Source organism: Vicia villosa, unplaced genomic scaffold (genome assembly GCF_029867415.1).
Source record: "Vicia villosa cultivar HV-30 ecotype Madison, WI unplaced genomic scaffold, Vvil1.0 ctg.003771F_1_1, whole genome shotgun sequence".
NCBI lineage: Eukaryota > Viridiplantae > Streptophyta > Magnoliopsida > Fabales > Fabaceae > Vicia > Vicia villosa.
The window spans coordinates 1,107-25,670 of NW_026706295.1; the positions used below are offsets into that span (position 1 = coordinate 1,107).

The 24,564-nt window shown below is 32.8% G+C and overlaps 3 protein-coding genes across 3 annotated transcripts; 1 reads left to right on the plus strand and 2 right to left on the minus strand.

The window, feature by feature from the left end:
- The first annotated feature begins 4,620 nt into the window (after window positions 1-4,620).
- On the plus strand, window positions 4,621-14,133 carry LOC131641474 (membralin-like protein At1g60995). Its single transcript, XM_058911765.1, has 14 exons — window positions 4,621-4,889; window positions 6,486-6,548; window positions 6,741-7,178; window positions 7,331-7,412; window positions 7,541-7,602; window positions 7,777-7,871; window positions 8,065-8,144; window positions 8,286-8,369; window positions 9,034-9,150; window positions 10,307-10,392; window positions 10,497-10,603; window positions 10,765-10,856; window positions 10,943-11,019; window positions 13,500-14,133. Exons 1-14 carry the CDS (start codon window positions 4,737-4,739, stop codon window positions 13,950-13,952), a joined length of 1,989 nt encoding a protein of 662 aa, XP_058767748.1. The 5' UTR covers window positions 4,621-4,736; the 3' UTR covers window positions 13,953-14,133.
- On the minus strand, window positions 14,066-16,446 carry LOC131641475 (uncharacterized). The gene is made up of 3 exons (XM_058911767.1): window positions 16,166-16,446; window positions 15,282-15,823; window positions 14,066-14,972 (listed from the first exon to the last, which is right to left on the minus strand). The coding sequence occupies exons 1-3, from the start codon at window positions 16,301-16,303 to the stop codon at window positions 14,525-14,527; spliced, it is 1,128 nt and encodes a 375-aa protein (XP_058767750.1). The 5' UTR covers window positions 16,304-16,446; the 3' UTR covers window positions 14,066-14,524.
- Window positions 16,447-20,270: 3,824 nt separating this feature from the next.
- LOC131641477 (uncharacterized) lies at window positions 20,271-23,500 on the minus strand. Its single transcript, XM_058911769.1, has 4 exons — window positions 23,449-23,500; window positions 22,975-23,063; window positions 20,825-21,142; window positions 20,271-20,597 (listed from the first exon to the last, which is right to left on the minus strand). Exons 2-4 carry the CDS (start codon window positions 23,050-23,052, stop codon window positions 20,454-20,456), a joined length of 540 nt encoding a protein of 179 aa, XP_058767752.1. The 5' UTR covers window positions 23,053-23,063; window positions 23,449-23,500; the 3' UTR covers window positions 20,271-20,453.
- Between the last annotated feature and the right edge of the window lie 1,064 nt (window positions 23,501-24,564).

The following is a 24,564-nucleotide window of genomic DNA, read 5'->3' on the forward strand; positions in this document are numbered from 1 at the left end:
TCTAACACAAACATTTTGTTAAGGGAGTTTTGTGCAACTATCAACCATCACAAAGTTGTATTTTAAGAGTTATGGCAATGAGTCAAATCAAAAAATGTATTTTGATGATTTTGATGATAATAGTATTTATCATACAAGTTGAATGTATCCCTCCATCTCAAGATTTTGAGTCAAACAGCCTCAAAAAAGTTTTGTGTCAAACAAAGTGTAGGCTTATGTGTTTATACCGTGCTTATTCGTGCGTTGAAAATTGTTTTGCGAAACATTGTAATTGGTATCCGCATAAGTAATGGTATTTACTTTAACTTCATCTCTTATTTTGTCTTTTTTAACAAATTAGAATAAATGTATAAATATGTTTTTTTATTTTGTAGGTATTTGTGCTTCCAACACATCCATATTGTGCTAGCAAGCTTACATACATTTCTTTGTTTGGAGAGTTGCAATAATTAATAAATAATTTGTATGATTTACGACATGCTATGCAATAAAGTGTACTCATAAAAATTGATATTACGTCAAATTTAAATTAAAAAAAATTAAATTCATGATGTCTAATTTAATTTTTGAAATTTATATTTGCAAGTATTTTTATTATATTACTCAAATTTGTTACTGTATTGCTTTTTCAAATTTTGATCTATTTAATTTTAAAAGAATATCATTGATCGATATTTTTTAGTGTATAATATGATTCTATTTATTTGACTATTTTGAATTGATATTGACTATTTAAATAAATTATTGGACTGCGATAATTTTATTGGATATAAAAAGGGACGTTCCACAATAATGTCATCTGGACTAAGCGTAATGATATTGTCAAGTGCTCGAAACTAGCCTAGTCACTTGAAATGCGCTTGGTCACATGGTTAGGTTTGATGACCCAATTAGGCTTGGGTCTCTCTGAGAACTGGTATCTACGGCCCATTTTGTATTATAAATGTATCATATTAGGTCTTCAAGGAATAACGATATGAAGATATTAGTCAAAGATGAGAAAGTATCTTCCCCATGATTCAAGGAAAAATTTATCTTCCACACATCCACATCTATCTTGAGGGTATTAAGGAAAATCATTTCTAACATTACCAAAGAAGTCTCCTTTATATACTTGCAGAATATTAGGGTAAAGAAAAACCAAATTTATTTCATGGTAAGGTAACTCAATTGGTAAATGTTAATTGGGTTAAATGAATGAAAATAATTGATAAATGCATTTGTTTATATTTATACATTAATGTAAATAATTTGTATTGTTGATAAATGTATTTGTTTATATTTATACATTAATGTAAATAATTTGTTGATATTTATAAATCAACCAAAAAAACAAGTGTACTTTAAAATCTATTATATATAGTTTGATTATGACAATTTTTTATATTATAAATTATAATGTTTAGAAAAAGATCATTAATTCACTTTATTTTGGATTTCAGTAGCATTAACTATTTAAGCAAATATTAAAGAAAAATTATTTCCGCAAGTATAAATTCAAAACACAAATTTCAGTCATTGCCACTTTTAATATTTACTAATGCTGGTGTGAGTATCTGAATGGGAAACCTTCTACTACTTTATTTTTTATGTCTTTTACGCTGCCACCTCAGTACCTCAGCCCGACCGAGGGAACGAGAGTATGTTTTTTTGGTGACGATGATATATATATATATATATATATATATATATATATATATATATATATATATATATATATATATATATATTTCTTTGAAGACTTTTGTAAGTTGTCACCCTTTGCTGGCTGGATCTTCATGGTTACTCCCTTCCATCCCCTGGTTCATGAGATCATTTGCAGGGCTGAGCCAGGAGTAAGGAGAAAATCTAAGCCATTGTTTCCTCATTGATGGACGGCGAGCCATTTTCTCATAGAGAATGATACATGTGTTTATAAAGAATATTTTTCTGATAAGGATTCGTATCAAAAGAAAATGATGGTAGGCTTTGTTAACAGCTTAGGTTATCTTGGAGGTGGAGCCTCATCGACTGAGGCCAAAAGGAAACATTTAAAGCATTTAATTGACGTTCCATTTCCCACTTTCACGAGGATCGTCGAATCATATTCGGTAAGTTTGAAACTTCCCTGATTATTTTGGTATCGATTTCCCCCTTCTTGGTGCTTGTCTAGATAAGAATTGTGTTTCCGTGTAGATGTGATAAATCAAAACCAACGACAAATGTCTTCTCGGTGGATGTAACACCGACCATCTCGAATAATGGGAGTCAATACTTGTTGGTCTTTTAGGTAGAATCGAGAAGGAGCACTGATCCGCTGTCGTGCATGAATCAAAAACGAGTATTTTTGAAAACTGTAGTTAACAGTAACGACAACTCGAGTATCGTATCGCAAGGATTCTTAGTTATTACTAACCGAAGGTAAATCGAATTAAGGGGGGTTTGGTTCAGGTTCGATTTAGAAAAAAATGATTATGAAATAAGCTGTTATGAAATAAGTGATTATGAAATAAGTCAATCCACTGATTCGATTCCTACCAATCATCGATTATTATAATTTCACTACCCTAAGAGGATTCCATTCCTGTTCGATCACAAAATCAATTGACAAGTGCAACAATTTTATAAGAATTATATTTCCCGTTTGTCGAATTAAGCATTCGGTTAAGCAAAAGGCGGATTAACGATTAAGCATACAATAAAATGCGCATAGAAATTTGGGAACCAAAATTAATCGAACCAAACAATCTACTCTATGAATAATCAGATTAAGCAAATGATAAACACAAAGTAGAATTGAAGGAATTGGAGTTATAATGCAAAATTATATTAATCTCATAGTTTTGGAACCTGAATACGGAAGATTAACCAAAAGCGATTAGTTCTCTATAGCCATTCGTACAAGCTTCAAAATTGTTTTGTGAATAGTCAAAATTACGTGAACAGTACCGCGGCTAGACCTAGGTACCTAGAAAGAATCAGCCAAAACCGTTTATGACCCAACCGGGTCAAATTACAAAACCCAGACCCACTACTAATGATCCAAAACTTAAAATAAACTAGTGCTGCAGCTTCAAACGCAAATCTGGAAATATAGGCTTCGAATTTGACTTTGACTCCAACACAAAAGTCGTAGCTCTCTCTCTTAGCTTTCCGGCTATTATTAGAACGCCTCAATTGAATTCCTGAAACTCCAGTTATGATCGTTTCCGCGAAAGTTGCTGAAGCTGAAAATTAAGTACGAAAATCAATTAAAGGCAAAAATAAAGTAAAATATAAAAACATAACAAAACATAAGAATAACCAAAATAAAGTAAAGAAATGCCTAAGTAAAAGTATAGGAGAATGTGCATCAAGATGCACTGATCAAGCACTGTCGAGAAAATGTTGAACAACTTTATGGAATTCGGATGAGTCCAAAAAATATCTCAGAGTGTAACCTCGTCATCGCAATTTCTGTACCGCACCACGTATTTGTTATCATCCAACATTTTCAACAAATGTTGCATCTCGCTCCTATCTCCCCTACTCGCCTTTTTATTGCGGTACCATTGATTATACACTTGTCTTATATTTGATATGTTGTCGGGTTCCTTCCTTTTCAATGTGGCAAGTATATTCATCGGTTGGACAAAAATCAAGGACATGTCTTTAATAAATGCTTTCTCAACCGAATTGAGCCGACATGCAATAGGATGACCTTGTAATTTTGCGCACAAATCATGGTTATGCAAACCACAAACAACAGAGAATCTCCACTTCGTGCTAGCCAACATGTAACAACAAATTTTAAATGGACACTCACATTTTCTAGTACCCGTGTCGTCTCTTTTAAAATTCTTTAGAGGAAGATGGTATTTCCCGCTTCTTTTGTAAAATATTGTTACAAACAGGTTTCTTCTTGCCGTACCATTATCCGATGTTCTTATCACCTCACCAAAACCAAGGTTAGTCGCGTTCCTACAAATTTATGTTAGAATGCTTTCACGATCATCAAAGTCTTGCTTGCTACGAAAGTCACCTCCAACATCTACCACATTTGCGACTACCCCATCGATACTCGTACAAACATCAACTAAAGTAGCTAATTCTCTTGAAATATTATCGGGGTGCACCATACCTATTTCGTCAAAATCACACAGAATTACAAAATGATGGAAAAAAACTGTATGGACTATTCCGTAGATGCATCTACGAAAGTGTTCATCTTTAACACCTTCCGTAGATGGATCTACGGAAGCTACGTAACTTTTTTGCAGAAAACATTGTTGACAATGTGAACAATATAGTGGTTGAAAGTGATTATTTACCTAAAATTCAGACTCTTCTTGCTCCCTTTTATTTGTTGCACCAAAAAAAAAGTTTGAGTGTTGGAGTGAAATAGAGTATTGATGATGTAGGGTTTTTAGGGTGTGGAGTATGAAAAGTTTGAAGAAATAAAACAATGAGGGGAGTGATCATTTTGGTTCAAACTACGAAAACTGGGGGCAAAATTAGAATTTTGCGTGGTGTGTAAGATAACCATGGGGTGGATTGAAAAATAATCGATTTCGAGGGAATTTTAGAAAGAAAAAAAAAACAACCAAAAAGCCATTTAAAATAAAAAACAATTTAAAACTAAAATCTCATTTTAAACGCGAACACCAAAAAAAAAAAAAACCCAAAGACGATGATCGTTATCAACACCACTCACTGGAAACAAAGCCTTTAATTTTCCATCTCTTTCTGGAGTAAATAATTTTGAATCTGTTGTTCCGATGGATCCAGAACAGACGTTCATTCGCGTTCAAGAGAGATTCTCGCAGATGCTAACTCCCAAAGTGAGAGTGACTTTGGAGTATTTATATCTTTTCATAGCCATCACTTTCTTCTGTATTCTCGTTGTTATGCACGCCAATTACGTTCAACAGGTTTCCTTTTTCGCATTTTCGTTACCTCAATTTCAACTCATAACTCTCTGTTAGGGTTTCTTGATTTTTGATAGATTTTCGACTTTTTTTAGTAGTGAATTATTCGATTACTTTACTGATTGATTTTGAATGTAACTACTTGAACTGTGATAGGTGAAGGGAAGAATTGAAACAATTAAACTGTTATTTTATTGCTTTTGGAATTTGAACTAGGTTACAAATATCTGATACCGGAAACACTGATACTGACGCATTGACACTGGTAATAATTTAAAAAAACAAATAAATTAAATGTAATTACAAGTGTGTGTCAGACACAGACACAGATATACTTTTTTCTAGAGGTGTCGGTGTTACAGAGGTTTTTGTTGAGTTGATGAGTAGATAGAGTTGAGTTTGGCTTGTTTTGTAGTGGATAAGTAAATTATAGGTAGATGGTAAAACTGTAGAATGTTGTGACTTTGCTTGCTTTTGCTACGGAACGTAACAATGAGTATGTGATTAGAGAATATTAGGTTTTTTTTTATGCTTATTGCAATTAGTGAGAGTTTCTAAAAACTCGATGTGTAGTTTAGTACTAGTATGAGTTGGGAATGACTTGTTTGGTGGTTGATAAGAAATTCACAGATAGTTGGCGGAATGTTGTGTTTCTCTACTTAATATTTTGGTGATGCTTTTGCTGCAAAACATTCAGTATGTGATAGAGAATATTAGGGTTTTTTCAGCAGACTACAGTTGATTATCTTAATGCAACCTCCCCAAATCTAGCTTTTGAGGTAACATTTGAGGCATATGAGCTCACAAATAGCTGATATCATGACTCGATATTTTGCTTCTTTGATTGACCTCACAACAATGTTATGCGTGTGCCGATTGGTTATTATGTTTCTTACGTTCACTGTGAAATAGAAAGCAGTAAATAATGAATTATTGGTAGAAAAAGCTCGTGTCACGTTTTTCTTTCTTTCTAAAATCAGAAGAAAAGTCTGTATGACAAAAATTAAGAATTATATTTTATTTAACAGAAGAGGGGTCTGAGCGCAAGGTGGGTTTCATAAAACTAAGAAGTCATTTGTTCGAGTAGTGGAATTAGCCTCTGCAAATGTATGGTTTCTTAGAGTAGGGTCACATTAGGTCTAGCTCTTCCTTAGAAGTTTGTTATGGTGGGAGCTTTATAGGACCATATTTAGCAATTAACAATTTATAGTGTTTATAAATTATAATGTTTTGTATGTCATGAATTAAATTAAATACCTTTGTTATGTAATTTAAAACAGTTATTAAGCAAACCAATTAATCGTTTAAAGTGTATGACACACTCAAATAGCATTTCAACCAAGTATACTTCCCAGGTACCATATATTCGATAAAGTAGTGAATTATTACGTACTACACATTTGTACATATATCAAAGAGTATCACATTTGAATTAATTATTGTCTAGGGTTTGTGTTTGGTAACCTAATAATTAAGATAGTAAGTACTAGTCTACTTCAAAATTATTCATTGTTTTCTGCTTGAATTTGTCGAAACAACTTCAATTGTTTTTCTTCAAATTTTTCTCTGGTTTGATGATTCATGTTTCTCTATGTGAAGCCTGGGTGTTCAGGTGAGCTATCCGAAGTTCTGACATTAGAAGCGCAACTTATTCAGATTAAGGTAGATATTGTATGCAGTTCTTTAATGTACATTCTACTTTTTATTCTCTTACAGTTTTTCCACTAATCAAACTGCCTGAATAGATAATATATACCATGAAACTAGAAATTTAGGGTTTATCGTCAGATCTTTTGTTTATGCTCCGTTGGTTGTTTGCTGCATGTATGACATAGTTTCAAACCATTATTGTAGATAACCAGTGCCGGTTTGTGGTCACAAAATGATTCTGAGTCGAACATAATAGATCTTCCTGAAATAGAAGCTGTAAAAGATAGCACAGAGGTTTCTGAAGTCAATCAAGATGAATCGACACTTTTGGGTTCCAATTTTTTGTGGAACTGGATTGGTTCAGGTGCTAGGAAAGGAAATTTGGCATTCAAGTTTTGGAAGACTGACAGTGAATTTCTTGAACATCAAGCTGAGACCTCTACAAGCAACCAAAATCCCAGGCCAGTGGTTGAAGATGCCGCCATCAAAACTGATAAAGAGGAGCCACGGAGTAGTTTTACCTTATCAGCCAAAGAGACACTAAAGGCGGCCATTATACATTTTGGTAAAAAGTGGTATAGGCGAATCTCATTCATTTGGAGACACACAAAGCAGATAATTGGAAGTTTCCAGAAGCTGTGGGTAAGTAGAAATTTGTTGTTTATTTGAACTAGATTAGACCATATACCGATTATTTTGATGCATTCTGGGTATTTGTAGCCTGGATATGTACAATTTAAAGCCAACGAATCAATTTACTCAAATTTTTGCTAAATTTCAATTTTCAAGTGTAGGATATTACTGGTGTACACCTCAATCTTGATATTCCCAAATGGATGCGTATCCTTCATTTGGACAAGGTTAACTCTAATGCAGGTAATTACAACATGTCTTACTTGAGTTTGAATCATAATGCGTGCCAAAGTGGCAGTTTTAATTACTAAAATATTTTAAGATCTGTATTGTTTTTATTATTGTCTTATAAGTCATGTGTTCAATTTCAGTGCAATGGCTTAAAAAGAAAACCAAGTTGTCTGAACCCACATATTTATACACCATGGAAAAGGTATATCAATCTTGTTTATGTATTCAATCTATAAATTGATTATGGTGGACCATCTTACTATACTTAATATTTGTATTAGATTATGTCTGTTTGTTAAAGCTTCCTTTATGCCGATTCTATGACTTATTGAAGACTTCTCTTTTCTATTGTTGATCATGGAATATTATTCTGCAGGGGTATTTCTTGTTACCTGAAAGTGCCAAGGCTCAACATAATATACGTACTGTGAATGTAAGCATATCAGCCTGGCACTCCTGCTTTGGAAACAGGTAAGGACTATCGTATGATTATCTGTTTTTGGTTCCAAAAGACCTGTTATCTCCATAGAGAGCTACTTTTATGTAGTTTTATTACTGATGTGTGTAAATTGTTTCGCTGATAGAGAAGTTGTTCTTTGCATTTCATTGATGTTATGCAGTAATATTTAAATATTTTTCAATGGAATATGTTTTCATTTTTTAGGTGGCAACAACTACTCATAAACAGATTTGTAGGATATGATACAATTTTAATCAACAGTTTATTAAGTTCTCCAGGTCAAGGTGACTTCCTGCTCTCTAGAAGTCTAAATAAACTAGTGTATATAATTGTTCCATCAAAAGCTACTTTTAAAATTTATGGTTCACATATTTGAATATCCAGGATTTAATTATGGCTCAAATTCTTTTGCGAGGTCATGGCAGGTTATCTTTATAATTATCAATCAAAGGAATTCTTTAACCTTAGCTTTGCACTAGAAATTCCTGAAGTCCCAGATAAGTTTGGAGGTTTGTTAATTCATCTTTCTATCTGCTTTGTGTGGCAGCCCTCATTTGAATAGATTGTTCTCAAAATCTACTTCTGTTAATCATTTTCTTGGTTACTTGAATAATTTAGAGTGAATGGCTTTCACATATTTGTATACAAGAGAGAATTTTTCAAGAAAGGAAAAATTGGAAACTAAAGAAACTATATCAACGATAATAAATAGAGAAAAAAATTGAGAGAAAAGGAAGAAGTATGAGTATTATTGATCAAGGGGAATTCTCCTTCTCAATTGCAGAAGCAACTACAACCAAATGGTTAACAGAAAACTAGAGAATGAATGCATAGTCTCCCCTCATACTTCTATATATTACATGGCTAAACCTTTTTGAGTACACCTTTAAAATGATCACTCTTATATTCTTATAAAATCCAACTGATATATAAAATAAAATAGGGAAATCCCCTTTGAAATACAGAATAATATTGCAAACAATCAGACAATTTAGTCCCTAAACTATCACTTTCTCACCAAGTTCGCCCCTAAACTATTGAAATACTTCAATTTAGTCCCTAGTTTATTATAAAAAACAAAATAGTCCCTAAAACATTATAAAAAACAAAATAGTCCTTATTGTAGAACTTCTATTGCTTCCGTGTAACTTATGTGATATTTTGCATGTGCAGACTACCTTGTAACGAAGTGTGGTGTGCTTATGATGTCCTTATTTGTTTTCTTTACTACCACAATGTCCGTGTCATTTACATTGAGAGAAACACAGACTCGCATGCTGAAGTTTACAGGTAGGCATTACTTGCTCTGTGTACAGATGTTTCAGTATATTTAAACTGATTTAGGGAGTTTTGCTTGCACTGAATCTGTAATGTTATTCAGTCCATTGTTCCATATATTAATCACTTGCTATTATGGTATCTTATTTACGAAATAGGGATTAACTCCCCAATTGCAAAAATGTATTTCAAATATCTGCACCTCCTCAGTCAAAGGCTTCAATTCGATCTCAAATGAGAAGATACTTCCCCTCTCAAACACTTTTGTTATTTATAATTTTATATACATCATAACCCACCTCTCCATTAATTAACTATTCCTAATAATACCGAGCAAACTAATAAGTTAGGTACCCCAAACCCAATTTATTTTCACTCTGTCCTTGTGATGAAGGGTTGTGCAAAATGCCTGTAGGCTCTCAAGTTCCTTGAACTATGGCCGTAACTTAGCAGATGCTTTTTATATGGTTTGACTACAATTTGTGCTCCCTAGACAACATTCATTGTCATGGATCCAGGTCCAGCAGTTCAGGCAGGGGATGCATTGTCTTCCTCTTGCTATTGACGTCAAATACCCAATATCTATCTAGAGAGAGAAACTCGTGTTGCTTTAGATTCCCTGACCAACATATAGTCTTTTGTCTCTGACATTTCAAATTTTGGCATTGACTTGAAATATCTTTTCCATAAAACTGGTATTTGAGAGTAATAGGGCCTTTTGGCATTGGGAGGTAGGCAGACCCTCGAAGTGCTGCCATTGTGTAATCAAAGGGGATTCTTCCCCATTTTCAGTTATAATTACCAGTTGGTTCTATCAATTAATCCCCCTTATTGTGTACATATATAACTCCTCTCTAACTGACTCATCCTAACATTTCCTAACAAACAAACTGTCGGTAACAAACTAATAGATTCAGGTACTTAGACTAACTTTCAAATCCAATTTAAATAAATTCATAGGCAGTTATTAGATAGTCACGACTGTTCAGGAGTGCAGCACTTTATCATTGGCAGATTTGTCCGCGAGGTCTTTTGTTGACCAAATAGTTGCATAAAGTTTGCTACTATAAGAATAAAGTCATCTGGCACAGCCCATTCATGGTTTTTCCGTACTTTTTTGCATATATGGTGTTAGCTTTTCACATTTGTTAGTCTATACTCTGTACAGTGCAGCTTCAACACCATGCTCGACATCACCTTCCTACATTTCAGTTGATCTTTGTACATGTCATTGAATCACTGGTCTTTGTTCCTGTAAGCACTTGTTTGTCAAAATGACTCATTTGAATTGCCTGTGATTTATGCTATTTCCTGTTTTATTTGCTTTGCTAATAAATTGCTTATTGATTTTTTTGCAGATTATGATCGGTATTCTGTTTTTCCTTTTTGAGTTTTATGATGATCAGCTTCTTGCTTTTATGGTCTTGATTCTTGTTTGGTTGTGTGAGCTTTTTACTCTTATTAGGTATCTCTCTATCTATCTCTATCTTTATATGCCATTTCTGTAATGGATCATTGTCACAATTGTATCTACCTGGTGTATGATTAGTCTAGCAGGTTACACTTTCATCCATACATACATTGTTATTCTATGATCAGTTAATGACTGATTACTGTAACTTGCAGTGTCCGAACACCAATATCAATGAAGTTCTTCCCTCGCTTCTTTCTGCTGTATTTTCTGGTCTTTCACATATATTTCTTCTCTTATGCTTATGGTATGTTATACTTTTTTTCCTTCGATTTTTAGGAGTTGTAGAATTAAATTAATCTCATTTGAAAATGTTGAACTTCAAATTTCCAGGGTTTTCATATTTGGCACTCTCTACAACTGCAGCTTTTATGCAACACCTTATCCTCTATTTTTGGAATCGGTTTGAGGTAATAATAGTAACTAGCTTATAAAAACCCAATATTTTGTTTCCTCTTGGGTTTTTATTTATTTTTTGCAGGGTGGATGGATCAAGAAAGGTTTGAAATCATTACCCTCTATTAAATTATCCCTAAGGTAGTTGTGTTAAGCTTATCATATCGGTTTGTTTGAAATTCATACCGTTTTCTCTCCTATACAAGAGGTGTTTCGTTGAGCTTGTACAAGCTTATCTGGGCTTATCTTATGGAATAAGTACATGCATACGTGTTTGAAAGAACTTATGATAATGGTCGTCAAGATCTCGATCTAGATCTTAAAAATCTTGCGATTTTGCGATCTCACTCACCCCCAACCATCTTGATCTTAAGTAAATCTGTGTGCTGCAGCCAAATTGTGAAAAAACCGTAAAATCATTGATTTAGTCTGATCTTGGCCAGTTCCGACCACGATCGGTCGTTTACCGGCCACTACCATCACAAATCGAGAAGGATGACAAGATGCAGAGGCGCAACAATTATTGTTTGGCGGCGATGAATACATGCCTTTTGAAGCGACGAAGTCTTAGTTTTAGAGTTTCGAGAATAATTATCTTGGTTGTAGGGTTTGTTTTAAATAATGGGATTATGATAAAACCAAGTAATTAAATAAATATGTCTCTAATGTCTAACAAAGAATATGAAGAAGGGTCATTTTCCTACTAATACACTTGTCAACCTAAATATCATGTAAAAATACTTCAAATATGTAATATTACTTTCTTGTTTTAGTAGGATCTTACAATTTTTGTTACGATCTTATGTTTTATGATCTTGCAACTCTTTCTCAATCTTATCTTCCGAACTTATAATCTCCCATCCCAATCTTATGCAAGATTCTGATCTTGATTACCTTGCTTATGATATGTCCATAAGTTGTTTTCAGCTTATTTTTAGAAGCTTCTCTAGTTAGTTTTTTGTCATAAGGTTTTTTTTTTGGGTTCAAGTCGTAAGCTTGTTAAGTTGTATAAGTTTGTCATAAGCTTGTTTTAGTTTATGCAGTTTACCCTATGCCCTCTCCTATTATAAAAACAACTTACTTATAAGCTTCTAAATGATAAGCGCTTGTAAGTTGTAAGTGCTTAATCAAGTTGTATATCCAAATGCCCCCATATTTATATAGCTCAAAATAGAATTGAGAAATGGGTTACTGCCTGATAAGCGTAAATCACCCATCACTAGAGTTTACACCTGCAAACATCGAGAAAAGGGAGAAACAACCTTGGACCATCAGCTGCAGGGCGCACAACACCCAGGGGGTGCAAACCACCCAACAGTCACAAATCACGATCCACCCAAGGGTTGCAGGGTCAAAAGATGTGAATCAGGAGAGTTATGACCCTTGGTGTAGAGACGCATCCTTTGGGGTCAAGAAGTGTGACCCGAGAGGATACAATTGTTGGAGAAAGGGTGCATCCTTTGGAGCCAAACAACATCTAATCTAGAGCAATTACAAATGGGGACAGTCATGACTCACAACCATTCTGATTAATTGGGTCTGTTAGGAACGAGTGTTAGATGCAATATAAATAGAAGCAAACAAATTAGGAAATGATTAGAGAGGAAATTAGGAAGAATCTTAATTGCGGAGAGACAGACTCTCGAAAACCTGTGTTGTACTTGTAATATATTCCAAAGATTATCTATAAAAAAAATTGTTTCATCCTTTCATTTCTATTCCATTTTCTTTGTTTGTTCTTATTACTACCTTACACGACACCACATAAATGCTACTCTATTATCTGAATAACTATAAATCCAAAAATAGCATAATTTTATTTGTTAGAATAGGAAAGCGAATTATTGTCTTACAATGTATTTCTAATGAGAACTGTTGGAATTTCCGCCTTAATTGCGGTCCGCTCCTAGTCGCCTTAATTGTGGTATCTGGCTTGCCTTCATTGCAGACCCCAACACCTTCTTTGTATTGGGTTTGAAGGGGGTGGATTTAAGACCCCAACACCTTCATTGTGTTGGGTTTGAAGGGGTGGATTTAAGACCCAACACCTTCATTGTGTTAGGTTTGAAGAGGTGGATTTAGTCTCACATCGCTTAGAGATATGGTCTATGTTGTGTTTATAAGTGAGGACAATCCTCACCTTACAAGCTAGTTTTGTAGGGTTGAGTTAGACCCAACCCAAATTCTCAGAAGAATCTTCTTTGCTAGAATGATGGCTTTTTATGTCTTTAAGGGAGGTCGCAAGACTTGATGAGGATTTTGGGAAATGTGGGCTAAGTGTATATGCCAAAAAACTACAACAAGCAAACTAATTCATCCTGGTGTTAGAATAAGGAGCTTAACTTTCAGATTCTAGTTCATGTTTATTATATTTAAGAAATCAATTATTATATTTATTACTTTTTTAGAAGCTTTCTGTCTGTTCATTTCATTCTGGATTTGCTTAATTATACTCTATTGAATTTCAACCTCTGCTATGTTTACTGGTATTTAGGTACCAGCATTGCAAAGGTTTGTGCAAAATCGACGCTCACAACTTCAACAACACCCTGATTTCCACATTACCTCATCTACTATTCTTGCATCAACGCTACACATCACAAGATTGAACACAAGGAACCAGGGAGTAAGTGCCACAAATTTGCCTTCTGGGACCGGGTTCAGACCTGGTTTTGATCAATCAATGCCTCAGAATGGACCAGGAGTTACTGAGCCTCAAGGGCAACCAGAAACTAACCCTGCACATATTCCCGGGCAAGCTGAAAGAGGCCCCAACCCCGGATCCATGAATTTTAGTTCTATGCTATTATGGATTCTAGGAGGTGCTTCATCTGAGGGCCTCAGCTCGTTTCTTTCCATGTTCAGAGATGCGAGGGACCAAGGACAAGTTTATACCGAAGCTCCTAGGCAAGATAACAGTGAGAATCAGCAGAGCGACAGACAATGATGAAAAATTTCGATTGAATGGAGAACCTTTTAATTCAGGAATCATGTATATTCGTTTTTGGTTTTATACTTGATAATCTATAGGTGGCGCGACTACTTTCTCGTTGTTCCGAATGAAAATAAAACCGAAATCATGTATATTCTTTAGTTTTTGCTTTATACATGCTGAAATTCATTATTCATGTAAGTTTTGTCTCTCTTATAGTTACAGGCTAGATGGAACAATCAAAATCTATGTCCTATAAATGAATCAGTAACTAGTGATTAGTGCTAATAATGTTGAGTCACATTCTCTAATCCCCACTTTTTCAGACAATATCAGCGAGTTTATATGAAAACTAAATCCAACTTCCTCATTCTTTGGCCGTGAAATGTTCGCGCTATTGTTGGCTTCAGCGAGTTTGCAGCCCATTAACGCCGTTGTTGGATAGAAGTACAAGTTTGCAAGAAATTATCAGACCATGCATGATTACCAGAAGCCTTTCCGAACTGATAATTACAATATTTCATGTTCTCTGTCATGTTAATTTGTAGCACATTACATTACATACAATTTACAGACTATGTTCATTATCAGCAACAATCTTGTAGAATACTAACAGCTTCACTCCTTTGTTCATCACTCAAATCTGTAGGAAAGTTAACAAGAAACTTGACATGTAAGTCACCTCTTGTGCTATTATTTTTCGGATTCGGCATTCCTTGACCTTTAATAACCTGCTCAAAACCAGGGTATATGACAACATTCTCAAATGATATATTCATGTGTTCTCCTCCTAACAAAGGAATTGGTATGGAGCATCCAGAGAGTGCATCTACTAGAGGAATCTTAACACCAATTTCCAAATCATTTCCATCTCTTCTATACAAAGGATGTTTCTTTTCATCAATCAAAAACACTATATCAGCAGGTAAGTAACCAGGTTTCTCATCACCAACTCCCTCAAATGTAATCTTTGTTCCTTTTCTCCATCCTGGCTTCACTTCTATTTTCAATATTTCTTCCTCTTGGACAATCACCCTGTTACAAAATTTAGTTAGTAATGTCCTTCTAAGTAGATTCCATCTATATCAGTTATCAGAGTCGTTTTTGTTTTGAGGACATGCAAAAAGGGCCATACAGTTTTTACTTTAATGATTAAACCGTAGTTAAGTAGGCCTTATAAAATATTTGTCAATATTAAATCATGGTTATATGGTCTTCAAAAACTTAAGACGCCGGTTAACCATTCAAATTATGTTCAAATATACATGATTTTCATGTGTTCAAATATATGTTAAAGAAAACGTATATTTTAAGGTGTTCAAATATATGTTAAAGAAAACGTACCCGGGAGGATGTTTGATAACATCTCTAGTAACTTTAATCTTTTTGACGCATCCAAAGCACAATTCCTCGAGCGAAAACTGGAGTTTTTTCTCGATTTCCGGTGGTTTTCTTCTCGTTGTTGTCTGTGAAAATATGATAGGTGTTGTAGATCTACGACCAAGATTATTCGCGAGAGAAACTGAATGGATACGATCTTTTTGTTTGGAACTTCGTGACGCATAATCTTCGGTTGGAGAAGTTGCAGAGTTAGGCAATAACTCGGGTTCAGAAATATCCAATTTGCTATTCCTTCTGCTCATGATCCTTTTGAGAGATGATGTAGCGATTTCTGTTGCACTTTTTCGACTGTCGCTTCGCGCTAATGACATTGGTGTTGTGCACCTTCTGCTTCCATGTCTTGATAGAGGCCTTGTTCTTGGATTTGGAGTTTGTGATCTTCTACTTTCACTTCTTGCCACCATTTGTGGACTCCAAATATCTTCATCCACTCTTCTTTTTTCATTGTTATCGAAAAATAAAGCCGATGATGATGTTGTTGGTCCCTGCATGCACCAAAATATAAGCAAAATTCCGCTATACCATACGCGCTTTGTAATACCAACATCATGAATTATAGAGAAAAAACTAACAATATTGATTAATATTTACAATTACGCCAAACTAAAAAAAATCAAAGAATACCCGCCATGGCGGATATTCGATAAGAGTGCATGTTTATGAATTGTTTTTCTATAGATAAATGATAAAACTTGTTACATCAAAACTAGGTAGTTTTTTTTTTCCCATGTAGGTTAATTAATTATATGTGTTTTCTTCCAAAATGAAGAATATGAACATGCATGTTAATGTATGTGTAAAATATAGATATTAATTAAGATTATTACCTCAATTTGTTTCTTCTCATTATGCTTTTTGGATACAAACGTTTTGCAAACCTTGCTAACATCTTTCAAAGATTTAGTTTTTGGAATTTTAAAGAAGTTATGTATATCCAATGGTGGGGAGCGTGGATGGTCTCCCATTGCATGGGAGAAAGAGGGGGTGCCAATATCAAGAGAAGAAGATAAGGATTATGAGAATGTAATATGAAAGATGAAGGAATGGAACAATATCTAGAGAGAGAGAGAGACAAAAAAGAGGTTGATGATAATCAAATTAAGGTGAAGAAACGTTTGATCAGGTTTGATTCATTTGTGTTTTTTTTCATAATTATGTCAACTATATACTATATTTAGTAAACACTACTTTTGTTAAACGAATGAACTTGTAACTAGAATTTTTTTGTTAGGTTGTTAATAACAAACCCATCATTTTGTCTTATTTTCTATTGGCATGCATATCTATATTTTAAGGATAATATTTTCTTGGGTTACATTTTAAGGATAATATAATCAAGTACACTCGTTATTCGTTATATAGTTATATAGTTATGTAAATTTCGAGTTACATTTTTTAATGAATATTTTATTATATTTCCGTTAATGGAAGCTGACTTGACAAATCATTTGTCATCTTTTTTGTTGACATAGACGATGACTCTGAAATTTTTTGAATGCTAACAAGAATTATATAGGTTTTCTCATATTTTAGAAAAAAAAAATCAAAAATCAAAATGGCAAACATTTGAAACCAAAAAATTTGAAATTACAATTAGGAAGAGGATAAACATGATGATTCAATTAGGAAGAGAGGATGACTGAGGTTGAAAAAGGGTTTGATGATGGTTTCACAACTGTTGTAGATGAAGGTCATATTGAGAATTTACTTAATGTTGATGGTGCCACACCTAGTGGCATTTAAAATGATGCTAAGAATTTATTCCATGAAACTAACAATGAACTACTAACACGTGGCATTATTAAACTAGATATGGAAATAGACCACATGATTGAAGATGACTATTTCACATATGAACTTGCCATTATAAAGTTGTTTTTTACACCATGTTACTAACCAGTTACACAATAAAATCACCACTTTTCATAAACCATCCTCATTCAAATCCTTTGCAAAGCAACATGGAAATGCTACAAACATATACATATAGTATTAGAGGTTTCTTAGGGTGTATTTAATGCAAGATATATCAAAATTTACATTAATTTCTTTCACACATAATTCATACAATTCAAAATCATTTCTATATGTTCATTCATCAAAAATCTTTAAAACTTTTCTGCATAACTTTCATATCATGGCAAAGTTTCATTCAAAATTCTGAGAATGTAAGGTTTATATATTATTGAATTGTAATATTGAAAGGGAAGATCAATTTTCATATTGAAATTCATTCAAGAATAAGTTATATTCAAATTACTTAAGTCTGTTGTGTCTTGATCACCAAAATGTGTGGTGACAAATATTTGTAAAAGAAAGTGTTGTGCTTTCTTGTGTTATTAATAAGAAGGTTGTAACTCGGTCTTGGTGTAAGAATTATAACAAGAATCTAATCACGGTGGAAAATCCTTCAAGATGTGAAGGGACTAAATTTACTATGAGTTGATAAAAGGAACTGGTATAATTGTTTTATGTCCTTTATTTTTCAACACTTTAATTTTTTTCCCACTTTTATCGTCCCAAGAGCCAAAAGATTCATTTCTTACATTTCTTAAGAAAAATTAAGATTGTTACGCATAAACGAGAAAAATTTAGCAACACTAATTCACCCCCTCTTAGATTGCATCTCGTAGTTACAATTGACATCAGAGTATGTTTAGGTAGCTTGCTAATTAATCTTGGTAGATATGGCTTATGGATATTATGCATGAAGGTCTAATCCGGGTAGATTCGTACTTAGATACTTGATCTTAAAAAATGATTCACTCATTTGACTAATCACTTGACTGCTTTGGGAAAAGTGTTTACAAATGATGAACTCAAATTGAAAATGCATATATCATTAACTAGATGATGACAACTAATAGTGACAATAATATCCAAAAAGAATAGTCTCTCTAAATTGTCATGAGTTTCTCTATTTGACAAACTCTTGAACTTATACGTTTAGAGAAGTATGAAAAACAAGAACAAAAGCATAAGAACATTTACTTGAAGGTAGATTAAAAAACATCTGTTCTAAATGATGATTCGAAGGCTGATGTAAATATTACCATACTAGTTAAGAAATTTGGAAAATTTCTCAAGAAAGACAAAACCATGAGATTTGGACAAGGAAGAAAGTTTGTACAGAAAATGAAGACTTCAGCATAAAACCAAAACTTCACATGTTTCGAATAAGATAAAATACACTCAAAGGCACACAACGAAGTTTTCAAGTTTGGAAGGATCTAAGAAAAATGAAGATCTTAGAGAAGAGAATTTTCTACTATAGATATGCATTCACTGTAAGAAAATTGGACACTTAAAATCCTTTTGCCTTAAATTGAAAAGATACAAAGGTAATCAACTTAGATCCTCTGCAACTAATGCACCTGGGACGAAGAAGATGGTATGGGTATCAAAGGTGAAACCCTAAGTGTTTTACAGGTACGCTTTGAATCTTGACGCTTTAATGATTATTTAAGAAAGCTCTACAAAGCGTCAATATACTCTAGAAGTATATACGATTTATGAAAGTCTTTGATCTCAAAGATGAACGATGATAGCAAATGTCAACTGTTGTGATCAAAACAAACTATTAGAGAATATCTCAAATTGATGATCTAAAATGATCAGTTGGATGAATTAGTTTGTAACAGAATTATCCATTTTGTGGATTTACCAACTCTCGCATCCAACGATGCATAGAGAAAGATATACCATAAGGTGTTCTTCCCTTTTGGGAAACAATTGTTAATATTTCTTAACAAGGAGGTAAAAATTATTTTGAGGTTGAAAATAATTGCGAATCTAATTAAACCCTTAAAATTATTTTAAATTTTTACTGATCAAATTTAATTCTTTATTAAATATGAGTTCTTTTAGTGTTTTCTAGCAAAGGAACGCTGAAAAGTAATAGTTGGGGGTGCTGAAAAGTAACAATTGGGGGTGCTGAAAAGTAGAAAGACAACATAAAGCCCAACAATGCATAAAGAAAGTCGAGCTACGAAAACCTAATTGATTAGCACGTTATGCCATCCAATTAGAAAAGCCTGAAATACGTTTTTTACTGATCAAATCCAAGCTTGCATTGCGCTTCAAGCAAATCAAATCTCAGCATTTATGAAGATATCACCAAAGAAGAAATCACAAATCTAATCGATTAGAGCACTTAGCTAATCAATTAGGAGAACCAAAAGGAAGAATTTTGATTTGATTTTTAATTAGCAAAATCTCCACTTAATGCTTTCCTAGAATACACGCTCAAAATCTCAAAGGACACACTCCCTATAAATAGGTACACTGCACATTTGTTTCTCTCCTTTTTTTATTGTTTGTGAGATTATTCCTGCAAAATCATCATGAATCCAAAAAGACTAAGCTTCACCTTCAACCCTCTTATTGATGATTTCACGACCAAACAACAAGAAATAAGATACTTTCAACATTTTGCCAATCAAATCCTTATGAGAGTCCATACCCTAGCTCCAGAAAATTTCAAAAAAATGCAAATCTTTAAAACTTTTGAAGAACTCAACCTTTAAAGAAATGACATAAGCTGTTAAATCTTTTAAATAATATCACAAAATTTATGAAACTAGATAAATTCAAATAAGTTCATTCAAACATACTCTATGCTAGTTCTAAACAAAATTTTGGTCAATTTTAAGTCAAACTACAATGCACATTTTACCAATGGACAATAGACATGTCAAATTATGGCTAATTACTTTTTTCAAAAATTTGATCAAATTAAAATAAAAACTCCAAACTCTATTTTAATATTTGAATTCGTTAAAAAATTACATTAAAAAATATTCAAACATATCTAAATCATCTCTATATCTTTAGAATCAAATCAACCACTCCAAAAATAAAACCAATAATACACTAACAACTATTTTGACATTATTTAGATGTTTTTCTATAACAATTTATTAGTCCCAATGGATCACCAATCATATAAACTTGTCCAACAACAAAAACAACAATATCATAATTATCATTATACCCCAAAAAAACAACCATCTGCTATAAAATAATGTGACGAGAATAAACCATTCTCTCACATATTCAAAAACATGGAAACAAGAGAAACAATGAAAGAGTTGATAGCTCCACATCTCATCCTAATTAAGAAGTTGAAGAATATCTTTTCAAATATTTTGTTGGTGGAACAAAAACAGATGAAGAACCATCTTCATGGATTATAATTGCAGGAATATTTCCATGTATCATATGTTTGTTATAGTAAATTCCACAAGCATTGCACAAAGTCTGCACATAAAATTGTAAATTAGAACTTCAACAAAATCAAGATACTAATTTAAGTTTATATGATATATGCATGTCAATATGATGATAATTTAAGTTTATATGATGTATGCATGTCATGAGAGTGTGTTTCTCTCAATGTCTCATGTCTCAGGTTCGAAATCCATTAGGTTCAAATTGTTTATTAAAAAATTAAAAATAAAAATAAATTTGTGACAAAATATATATACCCTTGGTCCAATAGGTCCAGAGCGCCACATGGGAGTTTTTCTTGTCATACAATGAAGATTTGTGCAAAATCTTAATGGATCAGTTGGACAAGCTTTACGAGGTTGTCCATGACGGCGGTAGCGGCGACGTCCAGGGTCTCTCGGGACTCCGTGGTTGGCAATGACAAGGAGAGAATCAATGAAAAACATTGGTTCAACATGAATATTGTGAGAAACTGATCTAGCAATAGAGCCTTGTTTTGTGACCAAAGTTGAAACATTTGTAGTAGCAGTAGTTTGATGGACTTCTTTGTATGCAGCTCTTATGTTCATCAAGTTCTGTTCATAAATGTCAAAATTAAGAAAAACTAAGTGGTGCAACAGATCTTGGATAAGTTATGATACCAGCTTAGAATTTGCATTGTCTAATTTAAATTTGACGAAATTGGTTTGTAAAGTGAGAATTACTCCTACTTATAAAAAATATTTTCAAACCATCTCTCATTCGATATGAACACACTATCTGATGACCAATACTATTGAGCTTGATGTGTAGATATAAATAAAGAATGGCCTAATAACATAAACATAACGAGCTATGGTCAAACGGATATGGGATAAGTTATGATACTAAATTATAATTTGGAAACCTAATTCAAATCTTACAACACCAACATGTAAGATAATTTTTTTTCTTAATTATAAATATATTTTTAGATGATATCTTTTATAATGTGAAACTATAACACTCTAAATAAATTATTTATTAAAAATTATATGTTGTTTACACGGATTTTTAAAAATGAGTTAGACTCAATATAAAAATTAATGGTATCAGATTTTACCCAATGGACCACCCACTAGTTATACCACATAATCTAACAAGTAATATGAATTTTAAAAATAAAAATTAAATATCAAATTAAATAAAGATGAGATCTAAAACGAATTTATATAAGAGTTGTGGAGCTATCAATTCGGGGGTCAATACGAGGGAAAATTTTTATTGGAGTTTTTATTTTACGAGTAACACTTTGTGAAAGACACACCACATATTCATCCAAAATCTCAATGAGATAGATGTGTGGATTATCCCATTTATAAATACTCAAGTATCCATTTTTCTAATCAATGTGAGACTTCTCCACACCTTATTTCTCAAAGTTCTTAACTCACACTCAAGGGCGGAGCCAAGGCCCAACTACCCCGGGCAGGCGCCCGGGCTCAACCCCTATTTTCTGTGTACTCCTCCAATTTAATAGTAATTTTTTAGACAAAATCAGGGGCAAAATTAGGGGCAAAGTTAGTAAATATAGGGTGTGAAAATTAAAACTGATGAATAATCAGTGGTGTAAAGTTTTTGCTCAGGCTGCCCAAAATTCCTGGCTCCGCCATTGCTCACACTTGCTTTTTCTTAACATCCTCCTTAAGTGTGAGTCCATGCATAATGTCCTCCTCAAGCGGAAGCTCTTTCATTTCATACACTTATACCGCCGTTGGCACTATTCAACGGAACACTTGTGCCCTTAACCATGTGATGATACTTTTGATATAAGTGAGCCGATCCCTTCACTCGAACCAGGTTCATGATTTGCAATTTGAGTCTATCTATAATGCTCTCTCTCTCAAACAGAAACTCTTTCATCACATACACTTTCACTGCCGTTGACACTCTTCAACGAGATACTTTTACCTACAACCATGTGGGAATACTTTCGATACAAGTCATCCGATCCCTTCACTCAAACCAAACTCATGCTACCACTGTTAGAGATATCTATTCGAGAGGTTAATACTAGGGAACATTTTTATTAGAGTATTTTTTATGAGCAACACACCTTTATGAGAGACACGCCACATACTCTCTTAAAACCTTAAAATAATAGATGTGTGAGTTTTTACACTTACAAATACTCACATCTTCAACTTTTCTAATAAATCCACGTTTTGTTTCTTAAAGTTCTTTTTCTCAACAAGAGTCACACAATTTAGTTTAGAGGCCAATTCTATATCAATGAATCAATTCAAATATAAAAATCTAATAAGTAGAGCTTGTTTACTAGGATAGTGACATACCAACTTTTATTTAAGTTTTAGATGATATAAAACACCCTATTTTAACTTGCTACATGTATTATTAATATGTATGTGACATTCATAGGAATACTTACTTGAGTGCTATTTTGAGAAACCAATGGAATGTTTAGGTCAATGTCATAATCCATTCTCCTTTCAAAGTAGTCACCCATGGATCTAATTCCTATAAAACTCAATTTAGTTTTCACATAGATATATGTAAAAAATTATTGATTTATACATTAAAATATACAAAAACAAATTATAAAAATTACACGTCAGTGATCTAAATCATCGTGTTTAAACAACAAAGAACATAATTATCTTAATAAATGATGATGAATTAGTACTTTATCATTATAACATAAACATGTAAGAAACATTGATTGATACAATTAGACGATTTATAAGTCAAATCATACAAAGATCTTATAATCATATAAAGATCTTCAATATGAAGAATATATTTTATATCAAAACAATAAAAGACGATAATAAACACTATGATCACACTATCAACACACATAAAATTCTGTATCATAAAGATCAATATTTAAAGAGAAACTTACACGAGATTGTGAATTAATCCTCTTCTTGACCGTAATATGATAAATTTCTCAACCACAATATGATGAATGAGATTGTTTTTGAAATTGAAAAAATTATTTATGAAGAGATTGGTGAAAATAAACCACCACAAATGGAAATTTTGGGTTTAAAAAGTAAAAAAATCCATTAACATTAATATAAAGACTAAAAGTGTAAGAAAAAATAATTAAAATTTAAATCTATTTTTACTATATTTCTTTATTTTTCTCACTATGCATTACATTATTTCACTTATAAGTTTAGTGATATAAAAATTAAGAAATTTTACCGGTGGGGTTAGACTTTGAGAGAGATACCCACAGTTGTATAATATGTAGAAAATTCAAATTCACTTGCATCGATACAATGAATAAAATCTATGGGTAATGTTTTAAATAAGGGTAATGCTAAGGTTAAGAGATTAAAAAGGTAAGTTGAGCATTGTTTAATAAAGTAAAAAGATATGTTTTTACCAAAAATATATGCATTAAATGCATTGAAAATATAGATAATTAACTTTTTTAAAGAAGATTAGGTATATTCAATGCATTGAATCTAGAATATTTTCTTAATTTGGAATGCTTAACCTGTGTCCCGGGGCACTAGTTAGCATGACCCCTTAAATAATAGAAACTTAAAATATTAAATAAAAATATTAAATAACATTAATATATCTTTATATTAATGTCAATCAAATAATGGATTTTTTGACTAAAAAGATCATTCATTAAAATTGAAAAATACATCAATCATTACAAATTTCAGATTGATAAAAGGTAAATCTGCAAACAATCTTGCAGCACCTATGCTAATAGCATACAACGACAACATGAAAGTGCATACAAATATGACAAAATAAAAGTCACTAGAATATTCATACATCTGGATCTGGAACATTGACGCTCAAGTCTTCCTCAGATATGTAATGATTTGAAATAAATGTGTCAATCTGAACCAACAAACACGATACTAAGACGGAAAAATCCACAAACACCGTGCTAAGACGGGAAAACCAACAAACACCGCACAAGACGATGAAAACTTAAAAACACACAAGAGATGAAGCAAGTCTATATAGATAACCACTTCTTTAAATA

Excerpts from the sequence above, each read along its gene's own strand:
- LOC131641477 (XM_058911769.1), bottom strand. The coding sequence starts at position 23,052 with ATGGGTGACTACTTTGAAAGGAGAATGGATTATGACATTGACCTAAAC. Across the intron at positions 21,143-22,974 it reads TTTCTCAAAATAGCACTCAA|AACTTGATGAACATAAGAGC; the intron begins GTAAGTATTCCT and ends ATTTATGAACAG. Across the intron at positions 20,598-20,824 it reads CTGGACCTATTGGACCAAGG|ACTTTGTGCAATGCTTGTGG; the intron begins GTATATATATTT and ends TTTTATGTGCAG.
- LOC131641475 (XM_058911767.1), bottom strand. The coding sequence starts at position 16,303 with ATGGGAGACCATCCACGCTCCCCACCATTGGATATACATAACTTCTTT. Across the intron at positions 15,824-16,165 it reads ATGAGAAGAAACAAATTGAG|GGACCAACAACATCATCATC; the intron begins GTAATAATCTTA and ends TGGTGCATGCAG. Across the intron at positions 14,973-15,281 it reads GTTATCAAACATCCTCCCGG|GGTGATTGTCCAAGAGGAAG; the intron begins GTACGTTTTCTT and ends ATTTTGTAACAG.
- LOC131641474 (XM_058911765.1), top strand. The coding sequence starts at position 4,737 with ATGGATCCAGAACAGACGTTCATTCGCGTTCAAGAGAGATTCTCGCAG. Across the intron at positions 4,890-6,485 it reads ACGCCAATTACGTTCAACAG|CCTGGGTGTTCAGGTGAGCT; the intron begins GTTTCCTTTTTC and ends CTCTATGTGAAG. Across the intron at positions 7,872-8,064 it reads CACTCCTGCTTTGGAAACAG|GTGGCAACAACTACTCATAA; the intron begins GTAAGGACTATC and ends TTCATTTTTTAG.